Genomic DNA, 22679 nt, shown 5'->3' on the forward strand with positions numbered 1-22679 from the left:
CCAATAATTTGCTCATACGACACAACTAATCTTATTTGCACAACTACTATAGTCGTTCCTAAATGGTTAACATCGTCTACCGATTAGTTGATTACATAACACCACTCGCACCGATCCACACCCGAACCGTAGCGACTCTAATGTTCGCTCACGCCCGGAGCGCGATTATACGCACAGCTTCTTGTTATTAGCTGCAAATAACTATAATAAGCCTGCCAGTTGTATTGGTGGACATTCAGAATATCCGGCTTGATGTCACATTTTTTCGACAAAGCACTCATTGGCTACACACTTATAAGAATTTAGTGATTCCTCCAGTGTTTCTCAAACAGCTTTACTTAATATATATTCTTTCAGCTATGACTCCACACCTGCTGCTTGAGTTGCTCCACAAATTCGAGAGAAACATAATGAAGCTCATTCTTCATTAGTCTATCTGTATACGAAAAAAGAAGCTTGAGATTCCAGAGATCATCCATGGACAGCGGGCTCTCGGCCATCCGCGCCAAGTCTATTTTCTTGTCAATAATATTGAAGATTGAAAGCTCAGTACTATACGCATGCGAATCGTCATTCTCACTGCATTCATACAAAAGAACTTGCTTCTCATAGTCATCGATATGATTCATGATTTCTAGATTGAGCAATTTCGAAATATCATCACTAATACGAATCTCTCCATTGTCAATCTGTAAAGACTTGTTTTCGTTCTTCAATAATGAACCAATGGAAGGCGATAAAAGCTTAAAATTCCTTCTCTTATACACAAACACAGTCAACGATTTCTTAAATATTTCCAAATATTCTGAATTCAATTCGAAGTCGATTTGAGCATTGAAATAATCCGATGAACGCGTCTGAATAGTTAGAATGTCATCAAGTGGAGGAAGAAGACAGGGCGAGAGCGCCTCTTTTCTTTCCCCATTCTTCAACATAATTGTAACAGGAATCTTAAGAGGATTTTGTGAGTTGACATCACGAATAATTAAACACCGAGGCTCCACCGAAAGAGCCCAGAAATGACGGAGAGCCTGGAGATGGACATCAAGTTCACTATTCTCATTCGGGAATATAGGATACAACGATGTAATCAAACTAGCAATAGCAAAATTAGAGTTGTTGAAAGCAAATTGTCCACCTCCCAAAAATAAGAAGCCCAATGCTGTATTAATCGACATGTAGTTACCGTATCCCAGTTCTTTATTAGTATCATTATGCAAAACACGTAGACGGCGGAACGTTTCTAAGTCTCCACTTCCCGCCATCACAACTGACAATGACAAAGCAATAAGATTTCTGATATTTCCAGCACAGTGATAGGCAATCTTTTGGTCGTAATTTGTGGCTGTATTCGTTGAGAGGTTCATCATCATGTCGAGGTAATGCAACAATGTCTCTCTTACCGTAACGTCATGGCTTGACGCATGCTTAACGGCCATTGAAAGACATGACCCTCCCAAAATATTGAAGTATCCTAATTGATCACTATCAAGAACTTCGATATGACCATTTCCGTACTTATCAAACAAAACAGGAGGGACCTCGGATTCAACCCATTCAATGGTAGTGCCAATCTCGTTCCAGAGAATAAGATTTCTGGCAATACATCTTAATAAAAGTAAGTCCGGTCTAACGTAGTCCAACAATTGCTCGGTAGTAGGTACCTTCAATTTGTTTGCAACTGCAACGTTTTCAGTTCTTATATAGATGAATCCAAGGGCCATTATGGCACCACAACATGATTTGTCTAACTCTTGTATTGGCTGGTAATCTTTCATTGAGATGGCGAGGGATAGTAATTTGTCAACAACATGAGTATCATTGAGTCCACTTAAGTCATTACCTTTACCCAAGTTTACCAATCCTAAAGATATACCTGCAGCCAATCTATATCCTTCGTGTATCTGCTCCGTATCATTCTGAAAGACTGAGCTAGTTACCTGAGACAACAAAATTTCACTCATACGACGGTGCTGGCTCTCGAGGTATAGCAACCCGATTCCAATCAACCCTGCTGTTTGTACCATAATTGGAACGTTCAAGTCATTGGCTCCTTGAGGCAAAAGCGCAACTGCATGCACAGATAAAACCTTTGTTAACTTGTTATCCATTGAGCCTCTGATACTTGCAGCCATTCCTATTAATAGTCCCACACTCGTAAGCGGGTGCTTGGGGCCCAAATAGTTATATATATGCCATTCTTCGAGCTTTTTTAAATGGCCATTTAAACCTAGTCCCAAGAGAAAGCCAGCATGTTGTGAATTCAATTCAGGAGGCTTGTTAAAGATAATCCAACTTCCTGTTATCCCTTTCGCTTCTCTGCTAATGCTAAGGCCAGAAGAAGCTCCATTGTGGAAATAACCCCATTCGGAGATTTTATTAGGGATAACTCCATCGGAAAGGATAATGTTTGTCATAGTAGGAGAAATCAAGGTATTTAAATTAAATTTTGGGACTGGAAACTTCTCTGTAAGGACTGGCTTACGCCCAGCATAGAACAAGGCGGCTCTGCCTAATGGAATTGTGAGAGTTCTTAATGCTACTATGGCAGCCAATCCTCTCTGCTGGACAACCAAGTCGTATTCGCCAATACCTTCTTCTGCAATGAGTGTGGCAGTTTGTGTTTTTGTTTGATGCAATAAGGTGGTAATTTCGTAATACCTTCTATCGTAGTCAAAAATTAATTTTGTTATTCCAATTCTGTCGGCTTCTGATTGACCATCCCAGGGTGAAATAGATTCGTTTCTACTGAGAACACTAGAAAGAATAGAGCCAATGCTCTTCACCTCCACATTGGTACCAATGAAGACTGGGGAATTGTAATTTTTAGATAAGAACATTGTAAGATCTTTCCTTCCAACCAATTCCAATGTTTTATTGGTCCACGCGAAGGAAGGGTTTTCTTGACAAAGCAGAATAGCTTCTTTAAGAGGGATGCTTATGCCAGGGGGGTACGTTTCTAACTCTCCTCTTGTTATACCGTATTCGCACATCATATCAACAACTGCATTTGGACCGAAAGATGGTGAAACGATAATTTCAAATAGTTTTAATATATAATGTGTTCTCGGGGTAATGAGAGAGTCGACTGAATCACTCTCTTCGACTAATTGAGAAAACGTCAAGTATCTAATGATCTTCCCACTGAACAAACTTGATAGTGATTCTATAAGATTGGGTGCAGAATCAAGCATTAAATTCAGAAGAAATCTCACTGTAGTATCAATAGTCGAAAAATTGATCATATAGTACTTGGTCCAAGACTCAGGCCAGCCCATCCATACAGTTAATTGGGTCAATAAAACGCCTAGTTTATGTAATATAGTTTTGCTGGTACAATCTAGTCTTGCTTCCTCTCTAAGCAAATGCAACGACAATGCTATATATGGAATCAAATCCGAAAACAGATAGTTGACATCAGCAGAGTCATGTAAGCGTTTAGCAATCGGAAGCAACTTGGTTACTTCGTTCTGGGTACAACTAATCCCTTCCTCGAATGGGTATATTATTGCAAGTAAGGTTATAACAAAAGCATTCCATTCATCCTTCGATTCCTCCATGTCGACTGCCGTCCGCCAAAGCATCCTGATGCTTTCACTTAGCTTCGACCCCGATAAATATTTGAAGCACTTCAAGCAGTTCAAAACAAAGTCATTGTATGGCTCTAGAATTAATCGTATGGTGCTCAAGACGCCATCATGGGACATTACAGCCAATATCTCTTCGTGCGAGCTTTGAAGACTTTGAATGCTTGGTATGCTTATGTTGAGATCTACACTCGGTGAGACTATATCAACAAACGGATTAATAAGTACAATTGTTCCATCTTCTTTTAATGAGATTAAAAAGCCTTCCATTTTCTCGCTGTTTAATGGTATGCATTCCTTGGAGTGAAACGTATAACATGCATGGAAATGACTTGTTCCATGGCGCTTAAACATGTAAACTCTTGTCTCCTTTTTGAGCTTATTAACTACCACGATTGCTTCTTGCTCTTCGAAGTGCAAACCAAATATCTGTATCTGTGATTTTTCTACATTATTGGGTATCACATCTGTTCTTGTGAGAATCATATCCTTCCGTAAAATTGGCACTTCATGAGCTGTGTGAGACTTTCTCTTTGAGTCTGGGAAGCCACCTTCCGTTCCCATTCGTGCTAAGGATGCATCAGATAATAGGGTACTTGTTCTCTTTTTCTCCATATTCATGGATAATGCATTTTGATTGATATTAGATGAGCCGCCTGATGCATCAAAATGAATCTCGTCTTCCAAAACTCGAGAAGGGTTGGGCGTTGATATCAATGTGTGACTTTTTCGCTGATATCTCGTGGAGGTATCTATTTTCTTGGATCCTCTGGAGGATGTCCTAATGCTATATATTATGACGTTTCTCTCTTGCGGATTGAATGTTGCGCAGAGTGACGACGTCTTATTCAATCCTTTTCTGGGAAAGGTCATTAGAACCTCGTTGGGAGATATTACAGAAGTGGAAGATGTGCTTACTACTCGGAAATCTCCAATTGGGTCTACCAATGTGAGGAACTTTGCAGCATTCAATTGAGGCATATGAAGAGTTTCTTGGCTAGAATATTCCACTTGATTCTGGTCCTTTTCCAATATCAAACCGGATTCGAATGGAAATGCTTTCTTTACCACAAATGGAAAACTAACAACGTAGCTTCTTCCATCTGGATAGTAAATATTTGCAGACTTTCGAAAACACACTACGAGACACTCGGCGGCAGTGTCAACGGATGCAAAATTTGAATTGTTGAACGAGGTGTAAGTAGTTGTTACAATGTCTTCTTCAAAAATCAATTTCTTTGATATAGAAGACCCGATTAGAATGACCACTTCTTTCTTGTTATTTAATAGTTGTCTGTTGTGACTAAACAATTGGATATTGTATCCAGTTGTAGGAAATGGGATCTGTAATTCATCTTTGATATGGAGAGCTGGCAGGCTCAAAGGCGCCGCTTCTAAGTTCGCCATGTATGTGTATGAGCTTTGACGTGAGTCAATTGTATTTTTCCCCAATGAGAGTAACCTATGTATGTGTTTTCCAGGTATGGTATGTGAATGAGATTAAGCTGCTAAAGATGATTTAGTGATGATTCTGTGTTTTGATCTGTCGCCGCGCGTACGATTTAATCATTTCTCGGTGTTATTCTTGTGGAAAGATATGATAGTAGTGAGAGAGTAGTGAGAAGTAGTGAGAAAGTCAGATTTTATTAGTGAGACAGTCAGGATCATTAGTGAGACAGTCGGAATCATTAGTGGCAATAGAAAAAATCTTACTGAGACTGAGAGACCAGAAGAGTATCTATGATGTATGAATATATGTTAAGTTTAATGATTTTCCATCACTGGTGCTTATATTTAGAAATGTATACTATAGCAAAGGTATAAAGCTAATAAAACTAAGTCACAGTTCCTAAAGGAGAACCTTTCCCATCAGAAATTTTACAATCCTCTAACTCGTAGACACTCATGGACTACTCTCACTATTATGTATGTAGTTTAAACCTAGTGATATTTCTCGCTACAGACTCCACTAATATTTCGCACCAGTTTCATTTCCTCGCTAATCATTCTCGCTACACTTTTTTCTTCACTTCACATCCCACTCATATTCTGCATACCCTACTCTGTTTGATCATATATACATACATTCAACGAGATTATTCATACGTCACTATATACACGAGTCACCAAGGGGGTAGAAGTCTTCTATATAGTTGAAAACTGATCTACAACTCAAACTCATCGTTCCTCTAACCTCGCTGCTACGTCTAGCTGAAGGTTTACTCGAGGATTCTGGTGATCAAACCAGTACCTACGGTCTTACCACCCTCTCTGATGTTGAAACGTTGGTTAATTTCAATTGGAGTGGCCTTGATCAACTCACCGACCATCTCAATGTTATCACCTGGCATAACCATTTGGGAGTGGTCAACACCTTCACCCTCTGGGAAAGAGAAGGAACAAGTAACATCAGTGGTTCTGAAGAAAGCTTGTGGCTTGTAGTTCTCACCGAATGGAGAGTGACGACCACCTTCTTCGGTGGTCAAGATATACAAGGAAGCCAAGAACTTCTTGTGGGAAGTGACAGTACCTGGCTTGGCCAAGACCATACCTCTCTTGATTTCATCTCTCTTGACACCTCTCAATAAGATACCACAGTTGTCACCGGCCATGGCGGCGTCCAACTCCTTCTTGAACATTTCAATACCAGTAACAGTGGTCTTGAATGGCTTGTCGAAGTTACCGACAATTTCGATTTCCTCACCCTTCTTTAACATACCTCTCTCGACTCTACCGGTAACGACAGTACCTCTACCAGAAATAGAGAAGACATCCTCAACAGGCAACAAGAATGGGTGCTCTAAGTCACGAGTTGGGGTTGGGATGTACTCGTCAACAGCGTCCAATAACTTTTCAATGGCTTCCTTACCGATCTCTGGTTCTCTACCTTCAAGGGCACAAAGAGCAGAACCCATGACAACTGGGGTGTTGTCACCATCAAAACCGTAAACAGATAACAATTCTCTCATTTCCATCTCAACCAATTCCAACATTTCTGGGTCATCAATGGTGTCAACCTTGTTAACGAAGACAACCAATTGTTGGACACCAACTTGTCTGGCCAACAACAAGTGCTCTCTGGTTTGAGGCATTTGACCGTCGGTGGCAGCAACAACAATGATAGCACCGTCCATTTGGGCGGCACCGGTAATCATGTTCTTGATGTAATCGGCGTGACCTGGACAGTCGACGTGGGCATAATGTCTTTTGTCAGTTTCGTACTCAACGTGAGCAGTGGAGATGGTAATACCTCTGGCTCTCTCTTCTGGGGCTCTGTCGATGGAACCGTAGTCCAAGAAGTTGGCACCACCCTTTTCGGAAAGAACCTTGGTGATGGCAGCAGTTAAGGTTGTCTTACCGTGATCAACGTGACCAATGGTACCGATGTTCACATGGGGCTTCGAACGGTCGAAAGCGGCGTAACCTCTGGTCAAGGTAGGACGGAGCCTTAAGACGGCCGTGTAGCGGCTTGTGGCACGAAGTGTAGTACTGACGACGCTCTTGAACATGGTTACAATTACGGCTGAATAAACTAGTGTGAAGAAATCTCTATATCAATTTTATTAAAGAACAACCCATCGACTGAAAAATCAATCGAAAGGTTGTTCGGTGTTCGATGTCGAAGAATTTGATTCGCGGAAGTGTGTTACGTAATGGGCGATGGGGTGAGTGTTGCAGGATTATCTAATATTAGAAGGAGGTAGTGTCACAGTGGGCAGTGGGATGTGAGAGAAAAGTGAGAAGAGTGAGAAGAGTGAAATGTGGGAAGAGTGAGAAGTGGACAGTGAGCAGTGGGAAATGAGAAGAGAGTTCGATCGGCGAGTTGTCGTGGAGAGAAAAAAATGAGGGCCGGGTGGACAGACAGGGTGTAAAACGTAAGTGAGTGGGTGGTATGGGGGAGAACTGAATTGTAGTGGAGATGATATGATGTGATATATGATCGGTGGTTGTAATCGCTATTGGAATTAATTAGAAATCACGTTTGGAGGGATAGGTTTAGTGGTTTGAGGAGGAGGTAGAAAGTGGTGGAAACAGTATCTCTGATAGTGCACTTTATCAAATCAGTGTATTCTGTTGTATGTAGTGGTATATGTGCCAATAAGTGTATATTTAAAAATAAGTCTGATTTAAATTCCTTACATTGAACCACTGACTTGTCTATAACGACATTATACACATACTTGGCCAATAACAAGTTCAACACCATAAATGGAATTCGCCAACATTCCACTTCATCCTTCCTCATATACTTCAAAGCTGCAAAAAGAGCTGTCAATTCGTAAGTATTTATATGACCTACCGCTATAACGTTACGTAATCAATATAACAAGTCAACAACACCATGGTATAAGAACTTTGAACTATTTTGCAACCACAGACTTGAATACTACAATTGTTTCAAAGAAGAGAATTCGGTACTGATTGTCATTATTCGTTTATTCTTTGTTACTACTCAAAAAAATGTACTCATACAACTTTTTTTTGTATGCTAAAATTTACCAATGGCACTTTCTAATTAAAGAAGCGGAGCAGCCTCTTCATCGTTTCCTGTTTCGATTTCTTGCTCGTGTAAGTTCTCTGCAATAATCCTTTCTACAGCAGCACGTTCCGATAATTCTGCGTCCATGCCCTTGTTGTGGAAGTATTCATAGTAAATACACAATATCAACAATAATCCCTGCAACAGAGCAGCGACCAAGTAAGATACCCAAGAGCTCCAGTGAGATCCTTTGGTAAAAAATAAAGTTGCAGTGAATACAAACCCACCAGGAGTTTGGATGCACATCATTCCAATCGATAAAGTACCTGGATGTTTCAACAAGTAGGTTGTGTAAATCTGTGGAACATACTTGATAACAGTCAACAATGTTGACAACAAACCATTAATACTGGCAATGGAATACAACACAGATTTGCTGGACCACAAACCTACCACAATTTGAACAAGCGACACGATACCATGAAGAGAAACGAATTTCGCCACTGTCACAATTCTTCCATATTCGTGTTTATCTTGTTTTAAGGAATCTTTAGTCAAAATTAAAACAAACACGAGGATCAAAATGGCACAGGTACATTGTAACCCTATCTGAATGAGATTCAATTGGGAATTAATGCAATTGAATGTATTCAATGCTCCGCTGGAGCAGCAGTACCTCGCCTTGGAGCTTACCAATATGATATTTGTTAACGTGAATATAGACGAACATGACCCCAAGAGCAAGAAATTCGTCGATAGTCCCTCTGATGTTCTTTTCACATAAATTCTGTGGTATTGCGGAAGATAACTTATGACGATTCCAAATGTTATCAATATCAGAAAGATAAGATTTACTGTGGAGGCACCCTCAAAGACAGAGCACGAGTCATCTCTCATTATGAGATCTTTTCTTTCAAGAGAGAATCTGCAATCAAGAATATGCAACCCGTCTGACATTCTGATTTCTTTTTATAGATAAGTGACCTTTCAGCTCTATCTTTTGCTCCTACACTTATCGTCCTTGCAAGAAGAATGCTATCTTCCTTCTGTATTCAGAGAGCATAACTTTGGAGGCACGGTTATCTGAGGGAGTGCATAGTGCGTTGCTATAAAAAGAATGACATAATCGCATTACTGCAAAATGCAAGACTTTGAATGGTGGCTAGGTGGGTGGAGGTTGCAGTGGTGGTTGCAGTGGTGGTTTCAGTGATGGTCAGAATGTTGAAGACGACGAGCAATAATTATTGCTCGGGGGAATTAGTATAAAGTGGTTCTAGTTAAATATTCTGAACAGAACAGAATATTGCTAGTAACAAAGAGTATAGCAAAGAGCAAGTAATCAAAAATTAGGTAACTATTTTTGGTCTGTTTAAAGGGGTGAAACCAAACTTCTAGCCATGCACTAGTTATCACTTATCTCGTCATCTGAGATCTAAGAATGGCTTATGAAAATAGCCCATTAGGACTTACGATAAGAAGTTGACATTATGTAATTAGTTGACATTACGTTCTGAGGACTACGGACTGCACACGCGTCCCCTTTAATGATTGCAAAATCATATAGCCCTCTTTGGATATAAACATGCAATAGTCGTAAATTGAACCAAGATCCCTAATCGTGCCTTTGTCAATTTATAAGTTCAAATACTTAGACTACGCCCATGTTTCACTTCTAATAACTAAAAGAATTGAAAGAAATCATTAGATATTTGTCCATAGTATTGGTTGAGCATTAATTGCTCATTATTAATATATATTAATGGTTTTGAATTGTAAGAGGAACCTTTATAATATAGACCTCATTGTTGCTTAGCTTCACTGAAATTGAAATATAGTAAGAGCGACCGACGATACAACTTTGAAAATTCGGTACCAAACAATAAGAATCGTTCTCGCTGCTGTTTCCACGCAATAGCTTTCCAAAAAAGATTTGAATATCCAATTCATTTTTGTATTGCCATTGCATACCGGTATTATTTGGCGTATTTTGAACCCATCCCCTCCTAGTCTTGTAGGCAACATCATCAATTCTGAGAGAGTTATATTTGCTGGTTAAATTGGATAATGCCTTTACGTCCATCACCAACTGGGGTTCCAAAGAAAAATCCGAACCCAAGCTATTCTCTAAATTGGCAAGCTCTTTACGATATCGTCTAAATGGATGGGCCACATATATGTCTAGGTTGTCTTTGCAGTCTGGTTTGTTCTGAAATATCAAATCATTAGTAATTTCAATAGGAATAGGGTACTTCTGAGTTCTGAATGTAACAGCTACTAAATCTGCTCGTATTGCTTTAATTTCAGGCGGCTTAAATGACTTCTTGTCACCCACTGACATCATTAAAGTAATTGGAATATTGACTGGAATCGTTGCAGTGGCAGAAACGCCACCCATTACTTCTCTAAATTTTCTTGGTGGGCAATACGTTATGATATAATCAGTTACGGGAGTAGATATCGATACTATTCCCACAACTTTCACTGTTGTTAGTTGCTTTTTCCTTAAAGGATATAATGCTTCATAATCAAATTCAGATTTGGGTGAAGCATTCGTATTATTTGTGTTCGAGTTATTGGAGTACTTATACTTAGGAAGCTCGACGTGTCCATTGGATTCTGAAGATCCACCGCGCCCGAGCTTCTGCTTCCCTAATTCAATTTTGTTCTCAACCCGAAGTTTCAAGCTCTTGAGAGTCCTCTTAGACTCTCTCTCAAGAAACGATTTATCATATTCGATCGATAACCTCTCTTTGGGAATAACCCGAAAATATAAACTGGATTCGTTTAGTATAATAAATTCAGCATCCTCTGGTTCAAGTGTTTGTGGTGTTTTTACATAATCCGAACTTCTTCCCACAATTCTAGCTTCAACACTGTAGCTTATTGATGTTCCAGGAAAGGATAAATCTTTAATGTTACTGTCCAATATCCCTACTACGCCTGTCGGTGCAACATTATTCTGGGACGGTTGCTTCACGGTTCTCGTTTCTTTCAATCTTTTGAGGAACTGATCTCTCGCAAGGCCAAACGTCGGAATCAATTCACAATGCTTCAGTAAATTATGAACTTCACAGGCACAATCCAAGAGTTTTTCGGGTAAAACAAAATTGAAGAATCTCTTGTACTTCACTTTTGGTTCGAAATACTTCTCCATTGGCAACCTCAATACAGTATTGTCAATGGGGTCCATATGATCCTCGTCAAATTCATCTCCATTGAAGAATGCTGGAGTCCAAGAAGCATTATAATCAAACATATTCAAGAATTTGTAAAATAGCAAAGGATTTTTTGGATCAACATGTTCGCCTAAGGCGCAACTTTTGCCTTCTAGAACAACAAAAAACATGTCAAAAGGAATGGCCTTGTTGGATGTATTTTCGATGGTTATGAAGCCACTTAATGAATCCCCTTGCTTGTATTCTAGGTACTGGGAATCTAATAATGTTGGCTTTTCACCACGTTCACAAATATTCTTTGTCATTTGAATGGTTACTTTTAACGAATCCGCAGCCTTCGGATCAAAATCTTCAACTCGTTTTAATTTATGTGTATTTCCCAAAATACTAGTCTCCCAGCTGGTATATGGTTGTGATCTTATAGGAATTGACCGTGGCACCAGTTCAAGTGCACTTTCTGGGATGCGGTCAGGAACCATGGGGAAGTACCCTTCCACAGTCCGTGAAGAGCTGGATCCCTCATAAGCTGGTGGATTCACTCTCAAATCCTCTGAGGACGGTCTGATACTCTTAGAGAATGTCGACTGATACATTTGGTATGACGGAAGAATGTTCCAGATAGGTGTGTTTTCATGGGCCGGTGACCGCAAATAGTCTGTTGCAGCATTTCCGTCTTCGTGGCCCCAGGAATTCGCAACATTGCCGTGGTCAACGCTGGATCCTTCAGTAGCCCCATGGACATGGACTAAGTCCAGTCTACTTAGCCCAGAAGAGCTATTCTCCAACATCAATGAGGAATTGATTATAATTCCTTTGCTCAACTCGATTCCGTGCACTATAAGAAGTGAATCGCATTATTAATTCATGGTCTTCTCTAATGCCTAATCCAATATACGAGATATTCCGGTGCGGCTCAAATATATATATTATTAACAGCAATGCATCAATGCAGGTCCGACTATTTCTGCTCTTAAAGAACTCGATTCAGATGATGAGATTCCGCGTCTTGCAAAGTGGTTTAATGGAGGCGACAAAATGTAGAGTGGACTGTATGTTCCATTGAAGCCATTTAAGTTAATTCATGAGAGCATACTAAACAAAATATCATGAAGTATGCGACCAATACACACAATACACACTGCTTGTTATAAAAACATTCATTAAACTAATTAAAAAGACACAAGAACAAGAACTCAGGGAACCATCAGAAAACAAACTTACAAAACAAGCTTACGAAACCTTAATCATAACATAACATAGCAAAGCATAAGAAGTTATTAAATTATGGATCTCTGCTAATCTCTGCCAACACTGTCTCTTAAATTCTTTAACGAGTTCTTAAATTCCTTATGACATTATATATATATCGATACTGCACATAGAAACACATACACGCTCATAGTAATAATACATCAATAATGATCTTACATGTTTTAGCAGCATTGATATCGACTTCTGGAGAAACCATAAAGAAAAGATTTTCCTGAACTGAAAAGAAGTCCAATAAACCGATCCAACGTGCTCAGCAATGAGTTCAAGGTTTTGGGCTGTAAATGCCACCAAGAAAAAACGAAATGAACTTGTTCCCGGTTCTTCTCGGTGGATATCAAATGAGATGTCTATACAATATGACGGGGTGCTAACCAACTGCGAAGACCATTTCCAGGAATGCAATTCCCACTACGACAGTCTCAATAGCTTTATGAGTAAAGTATTGGATCCTCAGATAGATAAACGAGAGATCACACCATTGCTAGAGTCTAGTAAGTCTGCTACTCGTGTTTTGGCTGCCGAATCATCTTTCACATATTCATACTCAAACCATGCTCCAAACAGCCCTGGTTCGTCTCCAATACGGCAGAAAAAGCCTTTAGTTGACTCCCCAGAATCTGAACACAGAAAGGAAACGAAGTTGGAACTGGTTGAAAGTGAAGGACGAGAAGCTGACATTGCTTTAAGGTCAGACGTGGAAAGATACCCACCTACAAATTCAAGCACTTCAGAAAAATCAACGAGTCCTTCATGGAAAGGAGACCAATTGAAATCGTCCCCTAAGCCTTTAGGCAATTTGTCACCCATATCAAAACATGGCTATAATGGTGCAGAGGTGTCGATCACGGATAAAATTTACCCCCAAGAAACAGCCTCTGGATTGGACGATTCCTTCCAGGCAATAAGCAAAGCCATCAGGAAATCTATTGCTGGCAAAACAGCTCTCGTTAACTCTAGGGCAACGTTGCCTTCAAATATAGGGGGACTAGATGAAATTTATAACTCAGTGAAGCCGCCAGAGGAAAAGATAATACAACCGCAAAACATGAACTACAATACATCGGATGACAAAGTTGATAATCCAGTCAAAACACACCAGCAGGAAGAACACCGAAAAGCTTTGGAAAGTGTGTCAGCCACAGCTACAACAGGTACAACATTGCCCCTTAAGGATGACAACTCTACAACAATCTCAAAAAATTCTAAAAGAAGTTCGATATTTATTGGATTGCCTACTAGAGAGCCCATTACAGTCAACGTCTCTTCTAAAACTGCCAAACACACCAATTTCAAGAGCAGATCCCTGAGAGTGTTTGATAGATTAGATATGGCGGCTAGAAGAGATACATTCCTAGATAGTGAGGCCCGTGACGACAGTCATAAAAATGATGTGAAGCTTAAAGATTCCCCGGATGATAAGAGTGCTAATTTCAATTTTGACATGTCACCCGTGGCAATTCCAAAATCAAAGCTTTTATTTGCTAATATGGAGAGCGATAACTCTGTTCACAGATCGCCTCCTTTTACTTTAAACTTTGCAAACGAACGCACTAGTAACACTAGTGCAAAAGAAATTAACGATTCTTCTATAACAGCTCCAAGAAAGTTAGGATCTGAGTTTGCCCCTCATACGGAATCCACTAAAGCCAGTCAAAATGATGTGAATATGTCTACAAGCAAAATCCCGATGGCGACTATGAAATCGTCAAATCCAGCTACTGCTCCCTATTCAAGTGCCATAGAAAAACATAATAAAGGAGAAGAAAAGCTACTCCTCAACTCCAGAATTCCTATGTTGAATAGGAGCGAATTTGCCGATGAAAACCCCCTCTATATCGGAAAAGATTTGGAGTTGAAGCCTGACACGTTAAAGCTAGGGTCGAAGGAGAGCATGTTGTTTTCGGAACTGCCAACAAATAGAAGTTCTCGCTCTTCCCCTATAAGGAAACGATCTCCTACCAGAAGCTTTTTATCTTCTCTGTACAAGGGAAGTCCCAGGCAACAGACCTCTCTGAGATCGCGTAGTAGGTCACCTGGTAAAATTCTAACCAATTCTTCTATGACAGCCACTAAATCCTCACCACATAGAAACATTCAAAATGATGATGCAGAGGAGTCTGAACTATTGACTCGTTTAATGGCACCAACTAGTTCTAGTGCTGCAAAAAAGAAAACTCCTGGATCAGCTAAAGCAAATCGAGAAAATAGAAGAACTGACGTCATTAATACGAAAAATCGCTTTCTTACTACTACTCTCAATGCAGCAAACCCGCAATTAAAAATTCAGAAGCCGCAATTTCAAAGCAGTATCTCTAAGGCTTTGGTTTCACCAACAAAGAGAAGAATGCATCTCGTAGATGAGCAGGATTTGCGTCCAAAGTTAGATATGGATGGTATTCCGCTGTTGAAGAAAAAATCATTAATGGCAGAGCGTAGTGAGGCTGCAGCTCAAAAACAAAAACAGAAGATAATAATTTCCATGAATCATGGCATTAAGAATAAGGCTGAGCCCAATCCATCCACGAAGGTGAGAACCAATAACGAGTTCACCAGAATGAGTGACTATTCTGATGACCTTGAACAACCCAAGTCACTGCATTATCATGAAACAGAAAAGAGTACACATAGAAACCACGGAAATGCGGTAGCTCTTCCAGACGCTGCAAGAGGTGCCATTCTCAAGGGTAGCGAGAGTGTGAAGCGTAGGAAAACAAACAAAGAGGAAAAGACTCCTCTAAGAAGTAATGCATTGACCAAGAAGCAAATACTCGAGAAAAAAGCAAGCAGAGTATCTGGATCTGACAGGAAAACTCCACGTAGAGGGGGTTCTGTGGACCCACGGACTCCAGCAAAGAATAAATATTACTCGGCAGATAACTTACCTGATATTCCCACCGACGAAGAGGATAATGCAGAATCTAAAGATAGGAAAATCTTGCAAAAATGGGGACACACACCAGAATTACGTAAAATGGTTATGCAGAACATGGAAATTAATCCTGTCAGTGTCTTTGGAGAAGTTCCACGACTTAATATTGAAGAAGTTTTTGACTTGCAAGCATCCAGACTCAGAGGAAAGCAATCTCCAGAAATATCACCAAACCACATACAAAGGCAGCAGGAAGAGGAAGAATATGCGGCCTACATGGGTTATAAAAAGTAGGACAATAAGTATGTATATAAGGAGTATTGGTGTCTATGTACTATAATTTTATGCTTGACGCTTGGATAAGGCGATATCTTTATTCCATTTTGAGATCCACTCAGGAGCTTCCACCTTAGGAACAACATAAAGTCTTAATGAATTATCGAACAATGGAGCCTTGGGCTTATCGTTCATAAGAGCGTTATTAATGGATAGCTTTTTGCCTACCTTAACCAAACCACCTGATTCAGTTTCCATGTAACACTCCAACTTCTTGATGGAAAAATTTTTGTGCTTTGGATCCTCAAACCATTCCTTCGGTCTATTTAGAACTAGTTCCAATATCTCTAACGGAGTGGCAAGCTCACTTATTTCCGCAATGTAATCAAATTCATCTGTGGTGGGGTATAGTATCATAGCAGGGAAGATCAACTGAGATTCATAATCCGTCTCATTTTCTAATCTAATTTTGGCATCTTCTAACATCTCCGCTGGTCTCGAGGATTTAAGGATGCTGAAATGTCTTAATTTGATAGAGTTTTTCAAAATGTCTAGTCTCATTTTCTCTTTCTGTTCCTCTCTCTCCTTTTTTAATCTAGCTTCTTCGATAGCTTTCTCCTTATTTACAATCTGTTGATAGAGGTCCTTCACTTGCTTGTTTTCAGGATCAAATGTTAAGCCGTACTCCAAGATCTGCTTGGCTTCCTCGTATCTTTGTACTGAGAAAAAAGCACGACCAGAACGGAAACATGCTTTAATATTTTTTGGATCAATAAGTAACACCTTTTTGCAATCTTCTATACAACTCCTGAAATTCTTTAATTCAAGTTGACATGCAGCTCTGTTTAAGTAAAGAGCTGAGGTAATAGTATCTACACCGCAGTCCACTTCTATGCCCTTGGTATAATAGTTAATGGCAGCTTTGTAGTTTTTTGACTTATAACAGTCATTTCCTTGATTTTTGAAGTTAGTGGCAATCTCATCTGGTTCTCCATCGTATGCCAAACTTTTTAAAGCCTCCAAAGTTTCATTCTCACCACCTTCTCCGTCAGTTTCGTCTAATTCTGTCATGAAGAATGGCAATCTATTCAATTCTTTCATTACATCTTCAGTAGTCTTTTCAGCCATGTCTGAGAGCTGAGGTGGAAGTTGTGGCTCTCCCGGCCTGGGAATATATCTTCTTTTCTCCCATTCGGAGATTAATCTGTCCTCTGCATCTAATTCTTCTTCTATCTTCATTTTAGACTATAGAATCGCTTAAATACCTCTGCATGCTGCAAAAGTAGCAGTAATCCTCCATTCTTATGCTCCAAAAAAAAATCAAGAGATGCTTCGATAAACTCACGTGACAACACATGTTGATATATACAGGATTTGTTGCAAGATTGCAAAAACGTCTTTATTTTCGCTTATGATATAAATGCTATGGACAGGTCTATGATACGTGATAGGTTGTTAGCCATCTCTTTGAAGGACTATCGGTATTCTCATGTAGACTTTTTCGCCATTTGGACACTTCAAGTGAAGTTTTAAGTAGTAGAGACGAGCTAAGTAACAGGATTGGAAATCTGGGACCAAGCAAAAATCATGAGATAGAGTTGGGCCATAAATGGCACTGGAAAAGTCAACATTAAGATTAAACTTCTTGAAATGTTTAACTTGAACTTCTGAAGCTGAATGGGTCCCATTAGATACGCTTTCCAGGTGCCAAGGAATGGAGGAAATTAGTTGGTAGGTGGAATCAGAATCTTCTCGCAGAAGTGAAACATCAGGCACTTTGAGATGGTCATACTTAGTAGAAAGGTTAGCCATGCACTTCAAGTCAAATACCATTCTCTTGTCGACCTCCAAAGCATCATTTCCAAGTTCTTTTAAAGACTTCGATAATTCGATTGCATATTTCTGGAAGATTCTGACTGTTACCATGTCGAAGTTGTCGTTGGTTTTTCCTTTGTTTTCGAATAGCATGTCAGGATGGAACACTAGTGGGATAGGTAATTTTTTCGACTTTATTGTTAACGCAATGAGTTCCACTGAAATCTTTTTGAAATCTGGAATATATTTACTTGTACGGTCTGACAGTAAGTAAGTCAATTCAATTGGTATCGTAACATTTGTCAATGGGGACGAACCCTCTTTTCGGTATTTTGGAAATGGGTTATAATTGACTCTGTATTCCTTCTTAGGAGTTGAGAAAGCACCCAATCCAATGACCTTTGTTGCTCCAAATACAGCCTTTTTCTTGAATGGGAAAAGCACTTCATAGATATTGTCTCTGTTTACGTGATAGTTAGTCGGCCGCACTTTCGCATAGTAGGATTGTTGCATCTTCGCCAAGTCGGTTGCACTAGGGCTGGGTTGCAAGGCGGGTGAAATCAAATTCCTCTCCTCCACGGGGATACTTGATAGTTCACGTCCAAGATTAATCTTTTCTTTAATCTTCTGTATCATATTCACTGAAATCAATTTAGCTTCCTCATTTATCATAGCTCTATTCAATTCGAAGAGTGAATGCGATGCTGGTATGAATCTCAAGTAGCAGTAATCCTCGTTAGCTACGACGTACTCATCTCCATGCGAATTTGAAACTGGACTGTTCAACAATACCTTTGCGTAGTCAGAAGCTCTTCCAATGATTCTGGCGCTGATACTGAAATCAATGGATGCATCTGGGAAAAAGAAATCGTTGGTCAATGAAGCATACCTTTCCTTCAATTTTGTCGGATCATCCAGTTTCTCTATTTCCGATTTGCCATTTTTCCACTTCTGCCGCAAGCAGGTAATAATTTCATTCTTCGGTATTCCCAAAGTTGGAGGTAATTGGAGATGTTTAACGAACCCGTGCTCACATGAACAGTCAAGTAATTTCTGTGGCATTCTGAACGTGAAATACTTCTTATAGGTGACGTTTGGTTCAAATATCTTTCTTTCGTCTAACTGTACTTGAGTACCATCTACTGGATCAACTTGTCGGCACGGAATTCGCGGATTGTTGTGATCGGTTACAAGTCTATCGAGAAAAGCATCATTCCAAGAAGCATTAAAGTCAAACATAGTCAAAAACCGAATAATTGTAGAAGGAGGTTGTACAACGGTACTGCTACTACTTCCAAAAGTAGCACATCCTTCCAACACTACAGAGAACATATCAAATGGGACGTCATGCTCCGTATGGTTGGTTACCAATACAAAACCATAGATGTAGTCACCCTGCTTTATTTCTAATGAAAGAGGATCTAATATCTTAGGCTTGACGCCTACTTCTCCAATACTTTCTGTTACAAAGATCTCGATTGTTAGTGATTTAGCGATCTCTTTGTTGATGGAGGTCAAGCGCTTTAATTTGTGAGCATTTTCAAGAATTGTTTCCGTAGAGTCGCCTTCCTGTAATTGATGTTCCATACCTTCATCAACTGGAGAAGTCGGCATTGAGACTCCTGCAAAGTAGTCATTAGTCGTAGATGAAGCAGTCGATACAGTGGATGACTGTGGTGTAAGTTCGTAGCTTGGCGGCTCCGTACGGAGATCTTCTCTGCTAGGAGTTAGCTGCTTTGAAATCGTCGACTGGTACATCTGGTATGAGGGCAAAATATTGATGAGTTTGTCATTATCATCTTCGTCCTGGTTATTAGTCGTTCCCTTCCGTCGTATCGATAACGAAGATAGCTTTAAGCTGTACCGGTTTCGATCACTCATTTAAATTTTCTTATGAGTTTTCAAGGGTACTCCGTAAAGAGAATTTGAAAAGACCAGGAAGACAAGTGAGCTGCACTTTTCTGAAATATTAGACAGCTTATTGTACCCGTTTATCCCCTATGTTTCTCCGTTACCTGACTATTTCATAGTAGTGAAGGAAGCTTAATGCAAAAGCCATCAGTATGGGCATATGTTTATGTGCAGGGGCTTATGTTAGGTGTGTGTGGAGGTCAAAGTTTGGGGTTTAAAGGTAGTGTTACCTGGGATACGATTGCCTAGAGAAGTTGACGTGATCACGGTAAGCAGGTGGGGTCGGGTTGTACAAGCGAGCATTTTCGGTAGGTTTACTCAAAAAGATGAGTCCATGTAACGGAATACTGTGAAATCCTCTTGCCTAACGTGCTGCTTATTATTTTTTTTCTTAGACACCTGTCAATTAAGCGGCTGCGGAACCGAATTTTGCAGTAATTAAATCTCTATTTGGTCGTGTATTCATAAGCTGTCATTAATATTTTAGTATCTGCTCTACAAATTTAGTTGACGATGGTTAACGGCACATTCACTATGAGAGTCTCCCCAGAGGTCAATTTCACTATTACCTTGATGTAGTAAATTCTGGCCATCAAGCAAGTCTGAAAACTGGGCACCAATGTGAGGAAGTCAAAGCCCTTATTGTGTTTATTGTCTGGTCCCTTCAAGTGGCAGTTGTTAAGATCCAACGTCATTTCGAATTTTTTGGAGTAAAGAGAGTGCTCTGCGTATTCTATCTTTTCGGATTCCCAAGGAATCGTCTTGATCAGGGAGTGAAGACCTGTACTGTTAGAAGACTTCGAGTGCAATTCGTACTCCAGAAACGGTAAATTAATAAATTTAGTTTTCAGAGATGCGATGCTTTTAATGTCCTTGTACATCTGAGTCTCGAACCGAAGAACTTCATTGCTGACATTCTTAACAAGATTCTGAACTTCTTGAACGTAGTTCTGAAATGGTTTAATGATTATCTGGTCGAAATTATCTGGTTCAGTCTTTTTCGAAGACTCGACATGCTCGTCCTTGAAACACATTTCATGGGTGAATTCAAATGGGAAGGAATACTTTTTAGATCGAATAGTCAAAACCGTGAGCTCGGCTGAAAGAGATTTTACCTCCGGCAATACTTTCTTTGAAGACGATGAGTTGTCAACAAAATATGATAACTCCAAAGGAATCACAATTTCTGTTCTGGGCTTCTTCGTTGGATCCCTGAATTTGACGGGAGATACATAGTCGGCTATGTACTGCTCTTTTGGTGTTGAAAGCGATAAAATACCTAGAATCTTTTGGTTTCCCGTAATAGATTTCTTCTTTATCGCTGTGGTGAATTGATAAATATCATCAGTAAACTGTTTTCTACTCTTCTTTAAATTATGCTTGATAGATATGTCTGCTGCATCATATAAATGACGAACTTTATTATCGGTATCTCTAGTTACCATTGGTGACAAAGCCAAAAAGTCTGAACTGAGACTACTACCGCAACTCATTAGGTCACGTCCGTATTCTAGCTTGGACCTCACTGAATCAATGAATGCATTGTAATATAACCGATTTTCCTGTATTATTGCTCTTCTATTGTAATAGTAGTCTGGATTTGATATTGGAACAACTCTAATAGGAAGTGAAGCCTCTTTGGCTATGATATAACTGTCCTTTTCGCTTTTCATGTCGTACTTGTACACAGAAGACCTTCCTATAACTCTAGCGTCGACGCTATAGCTGATACAAGTATCAATAAAGCACATATCCCTGATTTGCTGATCTTTATTCGCCAACAAAAATGAAGGCGTGACTGTATCTCTTGGAACACCAATACTAGGTGGAACTTCTGTATGTCGTGCCAAGTTGTGACATTCACACACATCATCTAGTAATTTTTGAGGAACTCTGAAACTGAAATAACGCTTGTAGGTAACACCAGGTTGGAACAATCGTTTGACGTCTATAGCTAAGATGGTATTGTCAGTAGGGTCAGTTTCACCGTCGCACCAATCGTGTGGGTCACCATTATCAGTTGCGAGTCTATCAATATTTGCATAAGTCCACGAAGCATACAAGTCCATCATGTTCAAGAACTTGAAGTGTGTGATCGGTTTTTCAGTTTCTATGAGCCCTCTGCTATTCAGCTCTAATACCTTCAAAGTACATTCAAAAACGACATATACCATATCAAATGGTATTGGCTCTTCTGACGTATTCGTGAAAGTTACATAGCCATGAATGTAATCACCCTGTTTGAACTCTTTGTTGGAGATATCTATAATTGTCGATGGGACTCCTTTCTGAACCACCTTTTTAGTGGTGAAGATCTTTATATCCAAATTGGAGCTTATTTCGTTAGAGGTTTTGGTCAAATTGGGCAATTTGTGAACATTTGCGAGAATTGTATTTTCCCATAGATGAACTGTTTCTTCATTAAAAATATTGTAGGTTTCTTCGGGAACAGCGAAAGCATCCACGCTGTTATTTAACGACTGGCCTTGTGATTGCAATTGAAATAATGGCAGGTTTTGGCCCGTATTTGCCGTACTTATGGGACTCATTTCGTACATTGGGGGGTCTACACGAAAGTTCTCATCGGTAGGAGTAAGATTCTTGGAAACTGTGGATTGAAACATGTAATAAGATGGTAAGATGTTACTTATCAACTCATCATCAGGAGAAGTGCTGTTCGCAGTATTAGAGCTCATTGGTTGGAGTTGCAGGCTAGACGAAGCACTTGAAACAGTGAACGAAGGAACTTCAGACTCATAATACGCTGGAGAGCCGGTGGTTGAAGTCATGGTTACCTTTTTATAAACATATCCCTTAGTAACGATAACTTTAAAAAAGGGACTATCGGATGATAAATAGTTGTGAAAAATGTCTGTCTTCATACACCTGTACAAAAAATAGTGTTTCGCTTGATGAGATGGCAGATGCGCTATACAGAACTAGAGCCGCAAAATATTAAATGTCGCCTCATATTCTGGAGTAAGTGCTGTTCTTAACGGTTGTAGAATACTATATGGAGAGCTTCCGTCCAGATACCCCTAATTAATGTTGGTTTTGTATTGGAGGAGGGTAAACTCTCATATGGAAGGGTGTTAACAATTTTATAACCATTTTAACACTGGAACATAAACGTTCCAGATAAATGTTCCAGAAACCGTCGTACGGCAAAACCTTGACGGGGCGCACAGGAGCAGGTGAGCCAAAACAGGCTATTTTAGCGCAAAATAGGCTTTCGACGTTACATGCTCCATATTAGTAATCTTTAGTGGTATGATGAAGAACCACCAGGTAAT

The 22679-nt window shown here is 39.7% G+C and overlaps 9 protein-coding genes across 9 annotated transcripts; 2 read left to right on the forward strand and 7 right to left on the reverse strand. All coding sequences in view use genetic code 12, as the record gives it.

Annotated features, from left to right (window-relative positions):
• Positions 1-353: 353 nt before the first annotated feature.
• APC1 (anaphase promoting complex subunit 1) lies at positions 354-4994 on the reverse strand (the record flags this gene model as incomplete). Its single annotated transcript, XM_064921597.1, has 1 exon — positions 354-4994. One exon carries the CDS (start codon positions 4992-4994, stop codon positions 354-356), a length of 4641 nt encoding a protein of 1546 aa, XP_064774212.1.
• A 380-nt stretch (positions 4995-5374) lies between these two features.
• RJT20DRAFT_41924 (uncharacterized protein) lies at positions 5375-5775 on the forward strand. Its single transcript, XM_064920071.1, has one exon. The coding sequence runs from the start codon at positions 5493-5495 to the stop codon at positions 5742-5744; it is 252 nt and encodes an 83-aa protein (XP_064774213.1). The 5' UTR covers positions 5375-5492; the 3' UTR covers positions 5745-5775.
• Positions 5776-7329, reverse strand: TUF1 (translation elongation factor Tu). The gene has a single exon (XM_064920070.1). The coding sequence runs from the start codon at positions 7094-7096 to the stop codon at positions 5807-5809; it is 1290 nt and encodes a 429-aa protein (XP_064774214.1). The 5' UTR covers positions 7097-7329; the 3' UTR covers positions 5776-5806.
• A 774-nt stretch (positions 7330-8103) lies between these two features.
• Positions 8104-8964, reverse strand: RJT20DRAFT_95374 (uncharacterized protein; the record flags this gene model as incomplete). The annotated part of the gene is made up of 1 exon (XM_064921577.1): positions 8104-8964. One exon carries the CDS (start codon positions 8962-8964, stop codon positions 8104-8106), a length of 861 nt encoding a protein of 286 aa, XP_064774215.1.
• An 859-nt stretch (positions 8965-9823) lies between these two features.
• Positions 9824-12031, reverse strand: RJT20DRAFT_145333 (Bul1 N terminus-domain-containing protein; the record flags this gene model as incomplete). Its single annotated transcript, XM_064918792.1, has 3 exons — positions 9824-9982; positions 10061-11898; positions 12004-12031. The coding sequence occupies 3 exons, from the start codon at positions 12029-12031 to the stop codon at positions 9824-9826; spliced, it is 2025 nt and encodes a 674-aa protein (XP_064774216.1).
• A 558-nt stretch (positions 12032-12589) lies between these two features.
• On the forward strand, positions 12590-15702 carry RJT20DRAFT_41927 (uncharacterized protein). The gene has a single exon (XM_064920072.1). It carries the CDS (start codon positions 12772-12774, stop codon positions 15676-15678), a length of 2907 nt encoding a protein of 968 aa, XP_064774217.1. The 5' UTR covers positions 12590-12771; the 3' UTR covers positions 15679-15702.
• On the reverse strand, positions 15703-16986 carry CNS1 (HSP70/90 family co-chaperone). The gene has a single exon (XM_064920073.1). It carries the CDS (start codon positions 16897-16899, stop codon positions 15727-15729), a length of 1173 nt encoding a protein of 390 aa, XP_064774218.1. The 5' UTR covers positions 16900-16986; the 3' UTR covers positions 15703-15726.
• A 1-nt stretch (position 16987) lies between these two features.
• Positions 16988-19750, reverse strand: RJT20DRAFT_41929 (uncharacterized protein). Its single transcript, XM_064920074.1, has one exon. It carries the CDS (start codon positions 19354-19356, stop codon positions 17116-17118), a length of 2241 nt encoding a protein of 746 aa, XP_064774219.1. The 5' UTR covers positions 19357-19750; the 3' UTR covers positions 16988-17115.
• A 139-nt stretch (positions 19751-19889) lies between these two features.
• RJT20DRAFT_95729 (BUL1-like protein) lies at positions 19890-22082 on the reverse strand (the record flags this gene model as incomplete). The annotated part of the gene is made up of 1 exon (XM_064921592.1): positions 19890-22082. One exon carries the CDS (start codon positions 22080-22082, stop codon positions 19890-19892), a length of 2193 nt encoding a protein of 730 aa, XP_064774220.1.
• Between the last annotated feature and the right edge of the window lie 597 nt (positions 22083-22679).

This window comes from Scheffersomyces xylosifermentans (genome assembly GCF_036884685.1).
Source record: "Scheffersomyces xylosifermentans strain CBS 12540 chromosome Unknown RJT20scaffold_4, whole genome shotgun sequence".
Lineage (NCBI taxonomy): Eukaryota > Fungi > Ascomycota > Pichiomycetes > Serinales > Debaryomycetaceae > Scheffersomyces > Scheffersomyces xylosifermentans.